This window comes from Cannabis sativa, chromosome 3 (assembly GCF_029168945.1).
Source record: "Cannabis sativa cultivar Pink pepper isolate KNU-18-1 chromosome 3, ASM2916894v1, whole genome shotgun sequence".
In the NCBI taxonomy this organism is placed as follows: Eukaryota; Viridiplantae; Streptophyta; class Magnoliopsida; order Rosales; family Cannabaceae; genus Cannabis; species Cannabis sativa.
The window spans coordinates 21842114-21862521 of record NC_083603.1 but is presented as its reverse complement, the minus strand read 5'-3'; the positions used below and the strand labels follow the sequence as shown (position 1 = coordinate 21862521).

Below are 20408 nucleotides of genomic sequence, written 5' to 3'. Positions count from 1 at the left end.
ATGATGAAAATCAACTTAAATATTAATTTTCTATTTAATTAAATACACTAGAAAAATACTTGAAGCAAAAATATCACCTATCTAGATTTTCCTTTGACTAATTAATTCAATTTCTAATAATATATTTTAATACATTTATTTTTAAATTAATCAATTAATGAAAAAATCATTGATTTAAGTTGGTCCAAAATTAAAATAAATAATTTACAACTTTAATCTATTTTTCAAATAAAATTCGAAATTCCAGCATTTAAGAAATGCAGTTTCGAAATTTGATTAATAAAATAAAGAAAAAAATATATTTTGAAAATTATTTAAATTTAGTTGAAAAAATAAATTTCAACTAAAAATAATTTTCTATTCAATTAAGTGTCATGAAAAAGAAATATTTAAGTATCATGATGAAAATCAACTTAGATATTTAATTTTCAAATTAATTAAATGTATTAAATTCAAGAAATAAATAATTAAGTGTAGAGAAGGCTTAATTATTAATCTCTAGTTTAATACTAGGAAAAAATATACTTAAAATAAATTGTACCAAAATTAATTATTTAAATAATTAATTTCACAATGTATAATATTTTCTTATTTAATATTAGAAATAATAAGTAGTCTAGAAGTAACTATCTAGAAAATATCTTATTTGACTCAGTATCTTTTCCACAAAATTTGAAAAAATATCTAATTTAAGTTGTATTAGAAAAAATCTAGAACTTAAATATTTTTCAAATTAAATTTAATTAAATATCAAAAATTAAGTTGTAACCACTTAATTTGAAAATATTCCATTTTAAGTTAATATTCGAAAAGATATTAACTTAAAAAATATCTAAAATATTCCATTTTAAGTTAATATTCGAAAAGATATTAACTTAAAAAATATCTAAAGAATCTTAATAACCAATGCCTAAAATTCCTCAACTTAATTTTGAAATTTTAAATTCAAAATATATTCAGATTTAAGTTGGTTAGTTGTAGATAACTAAATATCAACTTAAATAGGAATATTTAATGAAAAATTCAAATTAAGCTCCAGAAAGAATCTAGATGGTTATAATTCTATATTTAATTAAATACAAGAAAATACATATAGTTTAGCTTAGAATATAAAATTCTTTAAACTATGGTTTTCTTAAATTAATTTCAAAATAAATGAAATTAATTATGTTGCTAATCAATTTTATTAGGTTAAACTAGTGTAATTAACCTAGTACAGTTGTTCAAATCAGGCAAATGGGCCTTCACAATTGGGGTAGCTCATGTGAGGGGGTGCTGGGTTCAGTATGTCGTACCCACTACTATGGCTCCCAACTCTCACACAAGGCCCAAAAGAGAGGAATTTAACCTTAAAATGAACAACTGTTATTAATTGAATAGGCCCAAAAACTAGATGGGCCTAAATAAATTCTATCAAGAACTATGATAATTTATTTTAGCAACAACAACCTATATGCATCTATAATAAAATTAAACACATAGGCTCACATAGGCACACTTTGGATGGGTCCTATCATGTTGCTAGGTCATACACAGATGAAAGAAGATTGTAAATTTACCTGTTACAAATTATTAACTTGACCAAGGGAGCCATCAGATCATTAGATCTGGCAAAAAGTAACCATGGCTATTTGCAATCAAGTAATAATAGGTTTTGAAAACTTACAAACAAGCTAAAACACATACTCCTGCAACAAGGTTAGCTGGATAGTTGGATGTAGGATTTATTTAATTTTAAATTAAATTATTAATTTCGAAAATAATTAATTAAATAAAAAATAATAATTTTCGAAAATTAAAAAAAAAATATTTCAAAAATTCGAAAATTTAAAAATAATTTAAATTTAAAATTAAACCTACAATTTTGAAAAATTAGGTTTCAACCAACCTAAATATCATTTCAAAATTTGCTAACTACTTTTAAAATTTAAATGTTATTTTATAAATAAAAATTAAATAAAAAATTAGAAAAGATAAATGAATATCTTTTTCAGATTTTAAATGTAATTTAAATAAATAAAATAACAAAATTTAAAAGTTAGCAAAATATCTTACACCTTTTTAAAATTACATGATTATAGTTATCTTATTTTAAATTTAAATAAGGTCAAATTATTTAAAAAAAAATAATTTAAAATATTTAAAATCTGACCTTAAATTTAAAAATAAGATAAGATATAATCAAATTTAAAAATAAGATAGAATATTAAGCAAATAAGATAGATACTAACTATTTTTAAATTCAAATTACACTAATATCTTGAATTAAATTTAAAAAATATTAAATTAATTCATCATGATAATTAGAATTGAATTAGGAATAGTAATAGTATAAATACAGAACTACACAAAAAATCGGAAGTTAATTCCATGAAAAAGCATGAAAAAACGAAGAAAAACGAAAAAATTGTGAGCTGTACGGACAGTTTTCTCGATCGCAGGAAAATTTCAGCACAGCTCCGATTTTTTCGAATCTTCAAAAAATCATAACTAATTCAAATTAAATCGAAATTGAGTTCTGTAAAAAAGTAACTTGCTTAATTTTTTCCATACTATCCAATAAAAATAATTTCAGAAACAGAATCGCAATTATTTTCACAAAAATTCACAAACATCAATCAATCATCAAATAACACTCAATACAACATGATACCATCCAAAAACAAACAAACAATCGTTTTAAAGTCCAAATTTCTTGCAAGTAAATCAATTACCATGGCTCTGAGGCCAGTTATTGGAAATTATTTTACCAGGATCTTAGATCTACTCACAAGTATGTTGATTAACACCCTAAATATGAACTTTCTAAAACGATGAAAGAAACACATATAAAGTTTAGGAAACCTTACATTGGGTGCAGCGGAATAATATGACTCCTTCCGTTCAGATATCTAGCCCTTGATTCCTTTCTGTAGCAGAGCATTATCAATATCTGAACCTGGATCTCTTTCTCTGAATCTTTGATGCTGAAAACTCCTTCTTGCTGAAAGTCTTTCTCCACGATCTTCCTCACTATGATTGAGGTATCACTTTCGGTGTGTGGGCACTACTCATACACTAAGGTAATTTCGAAATTGAAAGAAGAAAAGAAGAGAGGGAATGGTCAGCCAGATAGGGAGAGAGAAGGCTCAGTTTTTTCTGAATCAGAAGTGTCAGAAGAAAAGTGTAATTTTCCTGAAGCCTTCACTATCTATTTATAGCATTCCACTAGGGTTAGGTTTGAATTATTTGGCATTAAAATAATGAAAATATCAGAGGTAAATTCCTATAAAAGTGGCCGGCCCTATACTAGTGGATTTGGGCCTCACTTTTTGCAATTTTGCAGTTTTATCTTTTCTGCATCTGATTTTCTCAAAAACGCCAATTTTCTAATTCAACCATTTAAATGCCAATTCTAACTATTTAATAACTATAAATAATTATTAAATAGTATTGTCATTTATCATATTTATTAATTGAACCATACAAAGTATCATAATTAACAAATATGCCCCTATTAACTCTTTCTTTACCATTTCGCCCTTACTTAGTGAAAAATTCACAAATAGACATAGTCTAATTTGAGAATTATAATTGATTAATCAAAACCAATTATATGAGTCTTACAAGCAATATTATCTCAACTAGTGCGGGGACCATGGGTCTATATAACCGAGCTTCCAATAAGTAGATCAAGAATTTAGCACTAAAATTCACTAACTTATTAATTCTTCGTTGAATCCACGCATAGAACTTAGAATTGCACTCTCAGTATATAGAATGCTCTATATGTTCCACCATATAGACACATCATTAGTTATCCATTGTTATAATCCTAATTTGATCAATGATCCTCTATATGAATGATCTACACTGTAAAGGGATTAAATTACCGTTACACCCTACAATGTATTTATTCCTTAAAACACTTGACCCCGTATAAATGATATTTCAGCTTATGTGAAATGAGTACTCCACCATTTATGTTCGTTTTGTCAAGCTCGAAGGAGATCATCCTTTGCTTACTATTCGCCAGATAGAAGCTATAGATTCCATGTTTATGATAGCGCTCCCACTCAATTGCACTACCGTGTTCCCAAAATGTACGTATCACCCTGACCTAAAAGTAGGCTTAACTAACAAATCAAAGAACACGAATAGCCTTTCAAGATTGAGCCTAATCATATCAGGATTAAGATCATTTGATCTAGGATCAACTAGGCGATATTGACTTGAATAGATATTACGGTAAGTTTAATAAATCTAAGTCAAAGTTCAATATCGGTCCCTTCCAATGCATACTCCATGCATCCAACCTGAGCTTTACTTTAACCAATGCTCTGGAAAGAACATAGCACTTCTCCAAATGCAAGTAAACTCTGTTGTAGATTATCATATCAGTAAAATCCTATGTCTGATAAATCTAGGAAACTTTATTCACATAGTCATGTTTACTTTCCAATGTGTTGACGACACAATAAACAGGATCAAGTATGTGAAAAGGGTTTCAGATGAATTTATACATTATGTACATATAATCATGAAATAAATCATGTGAACCATGCAACATTAAATGTTATTTCTAATCTATATTAATAAGTAAATCTGATTATATTGAAATGAGTTTTATTTAGGGCATAAAACCCAACAGTATACTTAATGTAAATCATTACTAGATTCATGGATGACCTAATCAAAATCTTAAGAAAAGCTAGAACTGCTAACCCTGGTTTGCATGTTTGTTAGCTATTCTAAGTAATTAGGGGTGGACCATCCCATAGTCATTAGATAAGAAAGTGTTTGTTTAAACAAATACTACTTTTCTAAGAAAATGACTAAGTTTGAAAATAAAGTAGCAAATAAAGGAGATATTTTTTCTTGATTCCATAAGTGTTCTATCATCTTATTTTACAAGATGATCCCACTGCCTCTATTGTCTTAACACAACTGAAGAGGTTAATACCATTTAGTTTTCTTAGACATAATTCACGGTACCTTGTCGTAGTGGGAGAATTTCAAGGAACTTCACCTTCTGATTACTTGGAAGACACTAGTGATTAAAATCCATTGTGAGTTTAAACAAGTAATGGATTGTCAAGATAAGAAACTAAGAAGAAAGCCAATAGAACTATGGTTTGATCCATTCACATGGAGTAACCTAAAGTTTTCTATTACAAGGACATGAAAGGAAATTTTTGTTAATAAGTCTATTAAATGGACTTAACAAAACTTCTTGTTCCTAGTATTATAGGTTTGAGTTTATCTGAACCTATGGCTTATGGTATACCTGGTAATTACTTACTCTAATGCAAGCATGAGATGCTGAAGCATTTTCTTTCCAATGGCAATCTATAGAAGCTTCACAACTTCTGAGCATAGATTTTAGTTATCTAAGGAAAAGTCTCAACTATTCCAGAAAAGATAAAGCCATGAAAGAATTTCTTGAATCAACAGTGAGAGGTCTCAGATATGCTTTTGTATTCCTTAGACCAAACACCTGCTGTTGAGTGGGAGTAATGAGTAAGTATCAGATTAATCCAGGAGAGGAACATTGGAAGACAATCAAGTAAATTTTAAGATTAAGAAGAGGAACTATATGTTAGTCAATAAGGGTGGTTTTGAAACTCTTAGACTACACCAAATCAGATTTCGAGACTTGCCTGTGTGCTAGAAAGTCTACTGATAAGATGGTGATTACTCTGGGGGTGGAATAGTGATTTTGGAGAAGTGTAAAAACCTATATGAAATCTCTTGGTCTACCAGAAAGAGACTGAATGTTAAAAGTTGCAGGAAAGATACTTATTCAGTCTAAGGAAAGTTCTATACTTTTGTGGCACCGTTCCAACTTGCCTTAACTACTAGGGTTACTTCTTGAATAACCAAAGAGTAATTGCCAAAAGTATACAATCCAGTATCCCAAGAGAGTAGACATATAGAGAGAAATTTCACATTATCAAGCATTTTGTGATTAAAGGAAGAGTAATGGTGGAGAAGAGGTTGGGTTTAATTCAACCTGTCAGATCCTATTACGAGGAGTGTACTACTATTACACTTAATTTGTATATCAAGGTATTAATGATTATTTGAAATGCACTTTTTGTTTTATATTAGTGCAAGTGGGAGTTTGTTGGGTTTTATGCCCTAAATAAAACTCATTTCATATAATCAGATATACTTATTAATAAAGATCAGAAATAACATTTTATGTTGCATGGTTCACATGATTTATTTCATGATTATATGTATATAATGTATGAATTCTTTTTAAGTCCAGAACATATGAGTTTGTTAAAGATTATAGTGTTGTCAGCACAGTGGAAGATAATCTTTATTATATGTTCAAAAGTTTATTCCCTGATTTGTCAGAACAATGGATTTAGACTGACATGGTATAATCAGCGATAGGTATTCTTACACCTTGGAAAAGTGTTATGTCCTTTCCAGGACATTGGCAAAGTTTACCAGTATCGGATGTATGGAGTATACATCGGAAGGGACCGATATTGAACTTTGATTAGATATATTAAAATTTACCGGAATATCTATTCAATTCAATATCACCTGTAGATCCTAGATCAAATGATCTTAATCCTGATATGGTTAAGTTCAATCTCAAGAGTGTTATTCGTGTTCTTTGATTTGTTAGATAAGCCTACTTTTAGGTCAGGGTGATACTTACATTTTGGGAACACGGTAGTGCAATTGAGTGGGAGCGCTAACATAAATATGGAATCTATAGCTTCTATTTGGCAAATAGAAAGTAAAGGATGATATCCTTCGAGCTTAACCAAACGAAGATAAATGGTGGAGATCTCATTTCACTTAGCTGAAATATCATTTATACAGGGTTAAGTGTTTTAATGATAAAATACATTGAAGGTGTAGCGGTAACAATAGTGCCTTTTTAATGTAGATCATCTATATAGAGGATCATTGATCACATTAGGGTTATAACAATGGATAACTAATGACGTGTCTATATCGTGGAACATATAGAGCGTTTCTATATGACTGAGAGTGCAATTCCAAGTTCTAAGTGTGGATTCAATGATGAATTAATAAGTTATGGAATTTACTTGGTAAATTCGGTTCGACTTATTGGAAGCTCGGTTATATAGACCCATGGTCCCCATACTAGTTGAGACCATACTGCTTGTAAGACTCAGTTAATTGATTTTAATTAATCAATTATAATTCTAAAGTTAGACTATGTCTACTTTATGAATTCTCACTAAGTAAGGATGAAATCGTAAATAAAAGGGTTTCTAGGTTTAATTATTAATTAAGAGACTCTGTATGTCTAATTAATAATTATTTTAAATGACAATATTATTTAATAATCTATTTTAGTTATTAAATAATTAGTTTTGGCATTTAAATGATTAGAATTTAAAAAGTGGCATTTTTGGAGAAATAGAAATAAAATTGAGGAAACTGCAAAATCCAAGTGAGGCCCATTTCACCCTATGGCCGGCCACATGTTTTGATTTTCCCAATTATTATTTTCAATTTTAATTGCCATGTAATTGCTAATCAAAGCCTAGCAAAAATAGGAACATATAGAGCGTTCTATATGACTGAGAGTGCAATTCCAAGTTCTAAGTGTGGATTCAATGAGGAATTTATAAGTTAGGGAATTTACTAGGTAAATTCGGTTCGACTTATTGGAAGCTCGGTTATATAGACCCATGGTCCCCATACTAGTTGAAACCATACTGCTTGTAAGACTCAGTTAATTGATTTTAATTAATCAATTATAATTCTAAAAGTTAGACTATGTCTACTTTATGAATTCTCACAGTTTAAGAATGAAATCGTAAAGAAAAGGGTTTCTAGGTTTAATTATTAATTGAGAGACTTTGCATGTCTAATTAATAATTATTTTAAATGACAATATTATTTAATAATCTATTTTAGTTATTAAATAATTAGTTTTGGCATTTAAATGATTAGAATTTAAAAAGTGGCATTTTTGGAGAAATAGAAATAAACTTGAGGAAACTGCGAAATCCAAGTGAGGCCCATTTCACCCTATGGCCCGCCACATGGTTTGATTTTCCCAATTATTATTTTCAATTTTAATTGCCATGTAATTGCTAATCAAAGCCTAGCAAAAATAGGAAAGTGGTGGATCACACTAAATAAGGCAGTTAATTGATTACACAGTAATTAAGGAAACTGTTTTATTTGGAAAGTTGTGCTCTCCCTTCTCCCTATATAAAGCAACCCTTGTTCTCTTCTTTTGTATGCTAATGTATGCTAAAAGCCACAAAATTCAAGAGAGAAAAAGAGAGAAAATTTTGAAATCCTTGTGAGATGAGTAGTGCCCACACAAATCAAGTGGTACCTCAATCATAGTATGTAAGACTATGGAAATTCTGCATCAAAGAAGGAGAAAAGAAGATCCAGGTTCAGATCTTAGTGATGCTCTGCTACAGAAAGGAATCAAAGGCTAGAGATCTGAACGGAAGGAGTCATATTATTCCGTTGCACCCACTGTAAGGTTTTCTAACTTTATTTGTGTTTATTTTCATTGTTTTAGAATTCATATTAGGTTATTAATCCAACATACTTGTTAGTAAATCTAGATCCTGGTAAAATAATTTCCAACAGAAGTTATATCACTGAAGAAAAGTCTACACTGTATTATCTCAATTACATATTTTAAAATATGAGAGATATGTCTTCTGTTAATTCAGATGTACTTTTAAAACAGTAAAGATTTCAGTATCCCTTGATGAGTAAAGCATATAGTAAAGGATGTTTCATAAGTGTATTTATGAACTAGTTTCCAGAAGTTTGGGTAGATTCAAATATACTACACTTGATCTGAAGATCAAGACATTAGATTTACCTATTTGCATACTTTGTTTTATATTAGTGCAAGTGGGAGTTTGTTGGGTTTTATGCCCTAAATAAAATTCTTTACAATCTGATTAGCTATCAATATAAGAAAATTAAAGTGATTGATGTTTGCATGAATTTTACATGCTAATGGTTTAATATGTTTAATACATTCACACGCACAAAATCAGTTAAATCCAGATCATATGTTTATTCACAATTACAGTATCGTCAACACAGTGGAATGTGATTGTGATCATATGAATCAAAAGAATAGGTCCGTGTTTCATCAGTGTTTTGGATTTACACTAATGTGATAATCAGCGATGATGTATACTTACACTTGGAGTAAGTGTTATGTTCTTTCCAGGATATTAGTAAAGTATACTAGTTTCGAATGTATGGAGTATACATTGGACTTGACCGATATTGCAACTAAGTTAAGATATTACAAACTTACCGTTATATATATCTTTCCAAGTCAATATCAGTAGTTGATCTTAAGATTGAAAGAATCAAAATCCTGATATGCTTAGGCTCAACTCAGGAGTGCTATTCATGTTCTTTGATTTATTAGTTCAGCCTACTTTTAGGTCAGGGTGATACGTATATTTTGGGAACATGATAGTATGATTGAGTGGGAGTGCTGAACATAAATATGGAATCTATAGCTTCTACTGGTGTATAGAAGTCAAGTGATGATTCCCTTTGAGCTTAGCAAATAGAAGTAAATGGATGAGCTCTTGTTTAACTGACTAATTATTATATCACTAAACACCATTTATAGGTAGCTAAGTGTTTTAAGGGGAAAAATACATTGAGGGGTGAGAACGGTAAAGAAATCCCATCTCGATGTAGATCATCTATATAGAGGATCTTTAAATCACAATAAGATTATAACAATGGTTAAATGAGATAGCATATTGATATCGTGGAACATATAATATGCTCTATATAAGTTTGAGAGTGCAATTCTAAGTTCCAAGAGTGGATTCAACGAAGAATTAATAAGTAGGAATTTACTTGGTAAATTTGGTTCACTTATTGGAAGCTCAGCATATAGATCCATGGTCCCCATTCTAGTTGAGAACATTCTGCTTGTAAGACTCATTAATTGATTCGTGATTGATCAATTATAATTCTAAAGTTAGACTATGCCTAATTTGTGAATTTTCACTAAGCAGGGGTGAAATTGTAAAGAAAAGAGATTCTAGGTTTATTTATTTATTAATGGACTTTATATGTCTAGTTAATAATTAAATTATAAAAATATATTATTTAATAATCTATTTTAGTTATTAAATAATTAGTTTTGGCATTTTTAAAAGGTTAGAATTGGAAAATTGGCGTTTTTGAGAAAATAGAAATAAAATTTGACAAAACTGCAAAATCAAGTGGGCCCATAAACTACACCATGGCCGGCCACTTATTTGATTTTTTCAAATTAACATTTTCATTATTTTAATGCCAAATAATTCCTAACCTAAACATAGTGGTTTCCTATAAATAGAAAGTGATGGCTCAGTCAAAACAACACATTCATTAGTTATCTGACAGAAATTTCTCTCTTCAGAAAAACTGAGCCTTCCCCTATTCTCTTCTATTGGCCAAAACCCCTTCTCTCTTTTCCTCTTCTATATTTCGTGACCCTAGTGAAAGAGTGAGTGCCCACACACAGCAAGCAGTAACTCAATCATAGATTGGAAGACTGTGAACGATCAAACTCAAAGAAGAAGGACATTCGGGCTCAGATCTTGATAATACTCTGCTACAGAAAGGATACAAGGGTTAGAGATCTTAGTGGAAGGAGACATTAATTCCGCTGCATCAATGTAAGGTTTTCTTAACTTTATATGTGTTTAATTTATCGTTTTAGAAAGTTGATATTTAGGGTGTTAAACAACATACTTGTGAGTCGATCTAAGATCCTGGTAAAATAATTTTCAACAGAAGTAACACTAGTAGTTAATAAATGTTGGAACAAATGCCAAAAATGTATAGAACTTTCCTTAGACTGAATAAGTATATTTCCTGCAACTTTAACATTCAGTCTCTCTGGTAGACTTAGAGACTTCATATAGGTTTTTACGCTTCTCCAAAATCACTACTCCACCCCAGAGTAATCATCATCTCATCAGCAGACTTTCTAGAACTAAGGCAAGTCTAGAAATCTGATTTGGTGTAGTCTAAGAGTATTAAATACACCCTTATCGACTAACATATAGTTCCTCTTCTTGATCTTAAGATTCACTTGATTGTCTTCCAATGTTCCTTTCCTGGATTAATCTGATACCTACTCTTTACTCCCACTCAACAGCAGGTGTCTGGTCTAGTGCATAGGAAAGCATATTTGAGACCTCACACTGTTGATCCTAAGGAATTCTTTCATTGGCCTTATCTTTTCTGGAATAGTTGAGACTTTTCCTTAGATAAATGAAATCTTTGTCTAGAAGTCGAGAAGCTTCTATAGATTTCCATTAGAAAAATGCTCCAGCATCTTACTAAAGTAAGTTTCTAGCACTAGAGTAATTAATTAACCAGGTATACCACAAGTCATAGGTTTAGATAAACTCAAACCTATAATAATAGGAACAAGAAGTTTTGTTAAGTCCATTGAATAGACATATTTTGAAAATTTCCTTTCTTGTCCTTGTAATAGAAAACTTTTGGTTGTTCCATATGAATGGTTTTAACCATAGTTCTCTTGGCTTTGCTTCTTAGTTTCTTATTCTGACAATCTATTACTTGTTTAAACTAACAATGGATTATAATCACTGGTGTCTTCCAAGTCATAACAGGGTGAGTTGCATGAAACCCTCCCACTACGACAAGGTACCGTGAATTTTGTCTAAGAATACTAAATGGTATTGTCCTCTTTGGTTGTTGCAAAACAACAGAGGCACTGGGATCATCATATATCGAATAAGATGATAGAACACTTTTGGAATAAAAAAAATATCTCCTTTATTTGCTACTTTGTTTTCACACTTAGTCATTTTCTTAAAAAAAGTAGTATTTGTTAAAACAAACACTTGCTTATCTAATGACTATGGGATGGTCCACCCCTAATCACTTAGAACAGCTAACAAACATGCAAACCTTGATTAACAGTTCTATCTTTTCTTAAGATTACGATTAGGTCATCCATGAATCTAGTAATGGTTTATACTGAGTACACAACCATTCCATCATTCTGAAATTTTCCTATCACTAGGGTATTTCCTTAGAAGGACTTAGGCAACGACTAGTAACTAATTATAAACCTTATACTATCATCAAAATGCAAATCAAATTTCTGGGGAGGTAAGTTTGGATATAATTCAAAAAATCAACTTAATGATCTTTGAAGTGCATATCGACTAAATATTTCTCCATTCCTATCAGTTCGCAAGATCTTTAACCACTTACCTTAATGGTTTTCCACCATTGCTAGAAATTCATGAAATTTTTCAAACATTTCAAATTTCTTTTGCATAAGGTAAAATCTAGAGTGATCGTCTTAAGAATATAACGAAAACTCATATCCACCCCTAAATGTACCTCCATCTTCGAATGAGATGATTTTACTTTTAGTGGATATAGGCATATTGACTCTTTGTAGAGATTGATCTTGTCAAAAGCACTATGAACAAGATACAAATGCCATAGATACTAAAATGTGGTTGTGTCTTTTGATGACTTAGGTTTAGTTGCATCAAAGAGTTCTTAGAATAGTCCAAGTGGGTTCGGTCACAGAATATTAAACTCATATTCCATATTAACATACAGTTTGGATCCATTGACAGAAAATGGATATTAATGACTTGTGAAAGTTGAACTGCATTGTATTCTGGAAACAAAAATATAAAATTTCTATTTGGAATCGAAAATTTAAAGTCAAAGACTTAAATTTATACCAAATATTCAATGAGTAATGGTTCTAGCTTGGACCACCACTACTAATCTAACTCTAAGTCTAATTTGCCTAAAGTAAGCATATATAAGTAGGAGATTCTAAGATCGAGGATTATATCATTTCGGGATAGAATGTTGGGATTATAGTCATCTGTGCCATTCAATTTCTTAAGAGAAAATAGAATGACATTATATGCAGATGATTTATAAACCATTCATCCAATGATATATTATTAAGCTAATTCGAAATGAATAAGCTAAGAGGAAAAATAAAGGATAATTTCAATTGAAAATAAGAATCCAACGATGTCGCGATTAGCGAGAGTCGAAGTTCTTCTTCTTTTTATAAACTTCTTCATTGTTTCATATTGTAAATACTAGTCTAAGGTGTCATCTATTGATGAATAGCTAGATGTTGTATTTACAAATATTTATCTATCGAGATCTAACACTATTATGTTTGTTTAATGGATGACAATCCATTAGGGATTTGTCCCATTAAAAAACAACAAGCCAAGTTAAACCAACAATGAAGATTCAAAAATTAAACTACAATCAATAACAGAAAATAACATGGTTCAATATAAATTCACACACAATTCAGAAATCATTAAGCATTTAGCAAATAGGAATGACAAGCAAAAATACTAAAACATACAAACCTAAATAATTTCCAAGGTCTTCAACAAACTGATATCAGTGTCCCGTTTAGGCGAGAGTCAAAGATACCATCCATTGAATAGAGTTGTCAGCTCATCTAAAATGATAAACATTCTAGCAACCTTTTATTCGATCAAGATAAGAATCTAGAGTTTTCCCATTTAGGCAAAAGTCAATGCCATTCTATCTTATGAGCTTCCACCATTGTTTCATACTTTTGTAAGTCTTACTAATAGTCGCCACCATTAGGGTGATCCATAGTAAAAATAAAACACTTACAAATAATACTTATCTTTCGAGTTCTACGACGTTAAATTGCTAATGAACGTTCTTCCATTAAGGAAGATTACTCACTAAAATAAGAACTATGTAGCACCAACAATGGAAATCGAATGTCCTTATTTTCCATCTTAGTAATAATTTTCAATAAATATTTAGAAGATTATTCAATTTAAGTTGTATTAAAATTAATTAATTAAAAAATTAATTTAAAACTCAAATTTAATTTTCTATAAATATATATTTCATTTCGAAAATTAATGTATTTAGAATAAATACAATTTTCGAAAATGCTCTAAAATAAAATACAATAAAACCTGAACAATTATTCTAATTTTATGTTGATTTAAAATTAATTTTTAACACAAATATAATTTTCCTATTTAATTAAATATTTGATAAAATTATCAAATATTTAAGTATCATGATAAAAATCAACTTAAATACTAATTTTCTATTTAATTAAATATAACTAGAAAAAATACTTCAAGCAAACAGATAATAACTATCTAGACATTCATTGACTAATTAATTTATTTTCTAATTATAATATATTTTAGTTCATTTATTTTAATTAATCATTTAAATGAAAAATATAATGATTTAAATTGGTATAAAATTAAAATAAATAATTTTCAACTTTAATCTATTTTTCAAGAAAAATTCAAAATTTTCAGCATTTAAATAAAAAATACAATTTTGAATTTAAAAAAAATGATTAATAAAATAAAATAAAATATATTTTGAAAATTATTCAAATTTAAGTTGTTCTGAAATCAAAATTTTCAACTTAAAATAATTTTCTATTTAATTAAATATTTGAAAATAATAATATTTAAGTATCAAGAATGAAATCAACTTAAATATTTAATTTTCAATTTAATTAAATGTATTAAGTATAAGAATTAAATGATCAAGTATAAAATAAACCCAATTATTAATTCTAATTTAATACTAGGAAAAATATTTTTAATTAAGTTGATCCAAAATTAATTAATAAATAATTAATTTTCAACTTTAAATATTTTCCTAATTAAATATTAGAAAAATATAACTAGTCACTAGAAATTACTGTCTATAATATATTTCAATTAACTAAGTGTTTTTCTAAAATTAACTTTAAAATATTCAATGAAAAAAATAAATTTCATATATTTTAAAGCTAATTATGTTGCTAATTCAGTTTTAATTAGGTTAGACTAATATAATTATTTAAATAAGGCAAATGGGCCTTCACAATTGGGGTGGTTCATGTGAGGGAGGGTTGGGTTCAGTATGTCTTACCCACTACTATTGGCCCCCTAACTCTCACACAATGCCCAAAGGAGAAGAATTTAACCATTAAATAAAGGGAAATTTACATATATACTGTTTTTTGACCAAAACTTTACAAATATACTGCAACACGGCAAATACAACTTTTTTACTGTCCAAGTCCGTTTTCTTTTCTTTTATACTCCCCAAGCCCAATAACTTAACTTTTATATTGTGAACAGTAAAAAACACAAAAAAATGGACTGCTTCGTGTTTGGGGACGGGCCGGAGTCGGAGATAACCAAGAAAAAATCATTAAATTTGGCGAAGAGTTTTTGTTAAATCGAAGGATAATCAAAGAACAAGATTTACAGAAGATTGTCCCCCAAAAAATAGAGGTAAACACAACAAAACCCAAATTAGTTTAATTCTTAAAAAACTAAAAAAAAAAAAAAACAACCCCAGATTTAGATTTGAAGTTTAAGAAAAAAAAAACGAAAAAAATAATGTGATGTTGTTTAATTTATGATGCGAATTGATAAATGAGGGTTATTCTATTTTTAATTTTCCGTTTGTAACACAAAATGATTGGTAAATAGACTTGACAAACTACTACAATTGTTCATACAAAAAATTAGGGTTGTTCTAATGTTGTTTTGTCGTTATTAATACAAAAACATTCCTAATTATATGTATCAGAAAAATAGCATAAGAAAAACTAATAAAAAATATACTGGGTAATTTTGTTTGGTTGTTTTGCTGTTGTTTTACTGTTGTTGTATTAATGTTTTGGTAATTTTGTTTGGTTGTTTTGCTATTGTTTTACTGTTGTTGTATTATTGTTTTAACATGAAATAAGACACGTAAATGTAATATATGGAACAATGACAGGTAATGGAACGTCTATCAATACTCATAAAGAGCAATGAACAATAGAATGAAGATCACAATTATGTGAACTATGTGGCTAGTGGAGAATTCATACCAACATAATGCAACTATGAAGAGCTACTGCAAATACTGCTTACTTCATTGGGGTGTGAAAACACCAGAACAACACTACAAATACAGTACCAAGCTAAAGAAGGAATACCACCGATAAAAATATTCAATGATCGAAGCCTCTACTTTTACTTGGAATTGAAAATCAAAGAAACAGATTTCACCACATATCCACTATGCGTCAACCAGCAAAACAACAACACAACACCTGCTGCAACACCAAATTTGATATCCACAACAACACCGTATGAAGATAATGTGGCAATGATCGAAAACAACACAACAACGCTTGAAAACAACATAACAACAACAAAATCATACACAACGGGACAGCAAACAGAAGAAGGAGAACAGTCAGAAACAAGAGAAGATGAGACGACAAACTCGACATAATTGACTATGCAAATCTGGTTGCTGAAGAAATGGTAGAAAAACTTGAAAACACCAGTAAAAAACTGGATCCAGAAATCGACATCAACAATGCAAAGTTAATAACAGACAAGCATCACCCCGAAGTGGAAAAAGGACAGACATACAAAGACAAGGAAACTCTGAAGAATGTCCTCAGCTACTACGCAATCAAAAACAACTTTCAGTACAAAGTGTGGAAGTCCTGCTCTCAAGAGTACAATCTGAAATGTGTTTACGAAAGCTGCAATTGGTCTCTACGAGCATCGAGAAATGGCCCAACAAACACATTTATAATCAGGAGGTTCTCAAAAATCCACACATGCCCCATAAATATTAGGCATGAAGACCAAAGGCAAGCAACATCGAAACTGATTGGGGAATGCATAAAACCGAAGTTTCTGAACATAAAGACAAAGGCAACACCGATGGACATAAAAGGAGAGTTAAAATACAGATATGGCATCAAGATGAACTACATGAAAGCTTGGAGAAGTAAGGAACATGCAGTTTATGTCTTAAGAGGAAACGCTAGTCACTCGTACAGCCTAATACTGAGTTTCTTACACATGGTGGAAAAAACAAACCCAGGATCAGTTGTGGATCTGAAAACAACAGAAGACAACAACTTGCTTTTTGTTTTCATGGCGTTGGACGCATCCATAAAAGGGTGGGGAGCATGCAGACCAATAGTTGTAGTGGACGGAACATTCCTCAAAGCAGCTTATGGGGGAATTTTGTTGTGCGCATGCACACAAGATGCAGCAGGTCATATTTTTCCACTAGCGTTTTGTGTTGCAGATTCTGAGAATGACCAATATTGGAAATGGTTCTTCAAAAAATTTAAAGAAGCGTATGGGGTCAGGGAACACCAATGCCTAATTTCAGACAGGAATGAAAGCCTCATCAAAGCAGCAAGAGAAATGTATCCAGAAATTACACACAGTTACTGCGGGTACCACATTTTGAGCAACCTTAAAACAAGCTTCAAACAACATGCTGCCAAATACAATCTGCCATTCTTTGGAGCAGTCAAAGCCTACACAGAAAAGCAATTCGAGTTCCACACGGCTGAATTGGATGGATTGGACAAACGCATAGGACCTTACCTAAAAAAAAGGCAGTTATGAAAAGTGGTCAAGAATTCATAGCCAAAACAAGAGGTATTCTACCATGACCTCAAACATATCAGAATCACTGAACGCTGCAAATCTAGCAGCAAGGGAGCTACCAATTACAACCCTGCTAGAATGCTTGAGAGCATTGGCGCAACAATGGACGCATACTAATAGGACAAAAGCACACAACACCTTTACTAAGCTATCACCAGCTGGAGAAGACATATTGCTGAAAAATTACACATACTCATTGAATCTGGAGGTAACATATTCATTATGCTTCTTTAAAAAAAAAAAGAATCCTAAACAAACAGTAAGTGCATATGTTGTTGTAATGTTGTTTTTATAGTTTTGTAGTGTTGTTGTTACAATATCAGGTATGTTTGTTTTTTTAATAAAATTTGAAACAGGTTAAAGCAACAACAAATTACTTGTTCGAGGTAACAAGAATGAAAGAATCGTGGGAAGTAGACCTAGAAAAAAGAACATGCACGTGCAACAGGTTCCAAGTAGATGAAATGTCGTGCGGGCACGCTGTGGCCGTGATGAGGGAGATGAACATGGACCCGTACACCTACTGTTCAGATTACTACACAAAAAAAAATTTCCTGGCAACTTATTCAGGGACAGTTTACCCAATAGGACACCAAAGTGAGTGGGAGGTACCGGAAGAAGTGAAGAATATTATAGTCTTGCCTCCGCATGAAAGAGTTAAATCAGGAAGACCAAAAACATTAAGAAGGAAAGCTGGATGGGAAAAGGATCAACACAACAAGTGCAGCAAATGTGGGGAACTGGGGCATAACAAAAGAACATGCAGCAGAAGACGTAGAAGGGAATAAAAACAACAAAAGAACAACAGTGGAAAAACAAAAAGATACTACACAAACATTTGAGAATGAGATATTGAGGAATTTAAATTTCTGAAATACATAGAGATTAAAGTTTTTATTTGAAAACATTGATTACATTGGGATTTGATGATACTTTAGATTGGATATTAAAAGATGTTTGATATTAAATTGAATATATATATGAAGTTTATTATTGAAAAAGTTTGTTTTTTTTATTAATGAAATGCATATTTGTATTCAAAAAAGTTAATAACATTACTGATTTGTTATTAAACAATTAAAAAGGTATCTTAACAACTGGGAGAAAAAGAAATAGAACAACTATAAGAAAAAAAAACATAAAAAGATGTGATGTGAAATGAAAATACTAACAAGTTTAACATAACAACTTGTTTGTACATAACAAAAAGAAAAAAAAACATACAGAAATAAAGATTACATATTGTCCACAAAAAAACGTAAAAACATAACAGAACACCAATGTTTGTTTCCAGAAACAACATTAAAAAAACATAAAAACAATGACAATTTGATTGAACAAACAAATCATTTCTTGGGAAGGCTGGGAGGGGCCTCGGATTCACTTTCAATGTTCTCAAGTTGCTTCTTCATGCCATAATGATAGAATAACACAGCCAAACGATTGTGGTGAATTTCTACATCAAAACCAGAGGATGGGATGGGTTTGCCATCAATGAAATACTCAGCAAATGATGCTACGAAAACACCACAATCACTGTAAGAAAACAATAAGAAAAACAAAAACAGACACTATGAGAACACTAGTAAAAATCAAAGTCACATAACAATACAAAAAAGCAGTCAAAAACATTGAACATTATACATAAAACTTATGCTGTGACCTGCTCGGGTAAACCATCAACAACAACAATCGGGAACAGTTCCATCGTGCTAAACTTAGATTCATTGCCAAGGCCTTTGAAGTCTAACATAGAGAAATAATATGGTAAAATAACAGAAAAAGGCTTGTAAGCCTCTTTGGCAGCTGTCATATATCTTCCAGAACGCAATGAATTGTACAGATATATTCGCCGCTCAGCTATGTTTAGACGACCACAAATCCAATGATCCTGTAATTTGACATTGATAGGCATAACAACATGATCAACCAAGTGCCAAGGAGTGACACATAATATCTTACCACCACGGATTTACTGGGCCACATTATGAGAAAGAGACAACACCGATATATCGTTGTTTTTCTCAACAAATTTCTCATACAAGCTTGTTATGCTAGAACAAAAAAGGCAATCAGTTGTGGTGACTTTGATTTTTGGCTCGGCTGAGTACATTATTTTCTTACGAAGATAGTAGAAAATAATGTCAATGTGCTGCAAAAAAAGAAAAGATAATAAAAAATCCTTCAATCTTATAAAAAAACTAACAGAACAACACTTAAAAACAGACAATAATTAAAATAAACAATAAAAACATATAAATATAAAAGAAAACTTACAGAATTGGTAAGGAAACAATTAGGGTAGGCAAGGTTGTGAAACCACATCTTGTTGCTAATGTCCTCAACCCCAAAATGAAATGTCGGAAATATTGTGCAAAAAAAAAAACATCAAAACACAAATAAAAAATTTTTTTTAAAAAAGGAAAACAATAAGATACATATAAGTGAAAACACCTGCAAAATACTTACTTAGATTTATGCTTTCTAAGACCTATATCAACCCAAGTGACAAACTCAGCTTCCAATTGCGGATCGATAGGTTCACCAATCTTGTTGTCCAACGGGCACAAACCGCGCACATATTTAACCACCTTATAAACAGACTCATCAGGAGAAACTGAGGATGAACCTGATTTAGAGGCACCAGAAGCAAGCTCAATGAATGGAGATTTCAAAACAACTCCTTTCTTCCGATCCTTCTTTTGAGGACGTAAAATAAGAGTCTCTTGAAAAACAACCATTTGAAGATCATTCTTTTCAGAGGTCTCAACAGAAGCAGAGACATTAGTTGAGGAACCAATCTAAAAAAAAAAAAAGAAAAAGAAATGACTTATTTTTTTTTTAAAAAAAAAGTACAATCAAAACACTAATAAAACAACAATAGAATATTATATACACACAAATTATAAAGAAAAA

At 30.5% G+C, this 20408-nt stretch overlaps 2 protein-coding genes across 2 annotated transcripts; both read left to right on the top strand.

Moving 5' to 3' along the window:
• Positions 1–16334: 16334 nt before the first annotated feature.
• Positions 16335–17450, top strand: LOC115710623 (uncharacterized). The gene has a single exon (XM_030638981.2). It carries the CDS (start codon positions 16335–16337, stop codon positions 17448–17450), a length of 1116 nt encoding a protein of 371 aa, XP_030494841.2.
• Positions 17451–17493: 43 nt separating this feature from the next.
• LOC115710624 (uncharacterized) lies at positions 17494–18280 on the top strand. Its single transcript, XM_061112436.1, has 2 exons — positions 17494–17700; positions 17849–18280. The coding sequence occupies exons 1-2, from the start codon at positions 17494–17496 to the stop codon at positions 18278–18280; spliced, it is 639 nt and encodes a 212-aa protein (XP_060968419.1).
• Positions 18281–20408: the final 2128 nt, after the last annotated feature.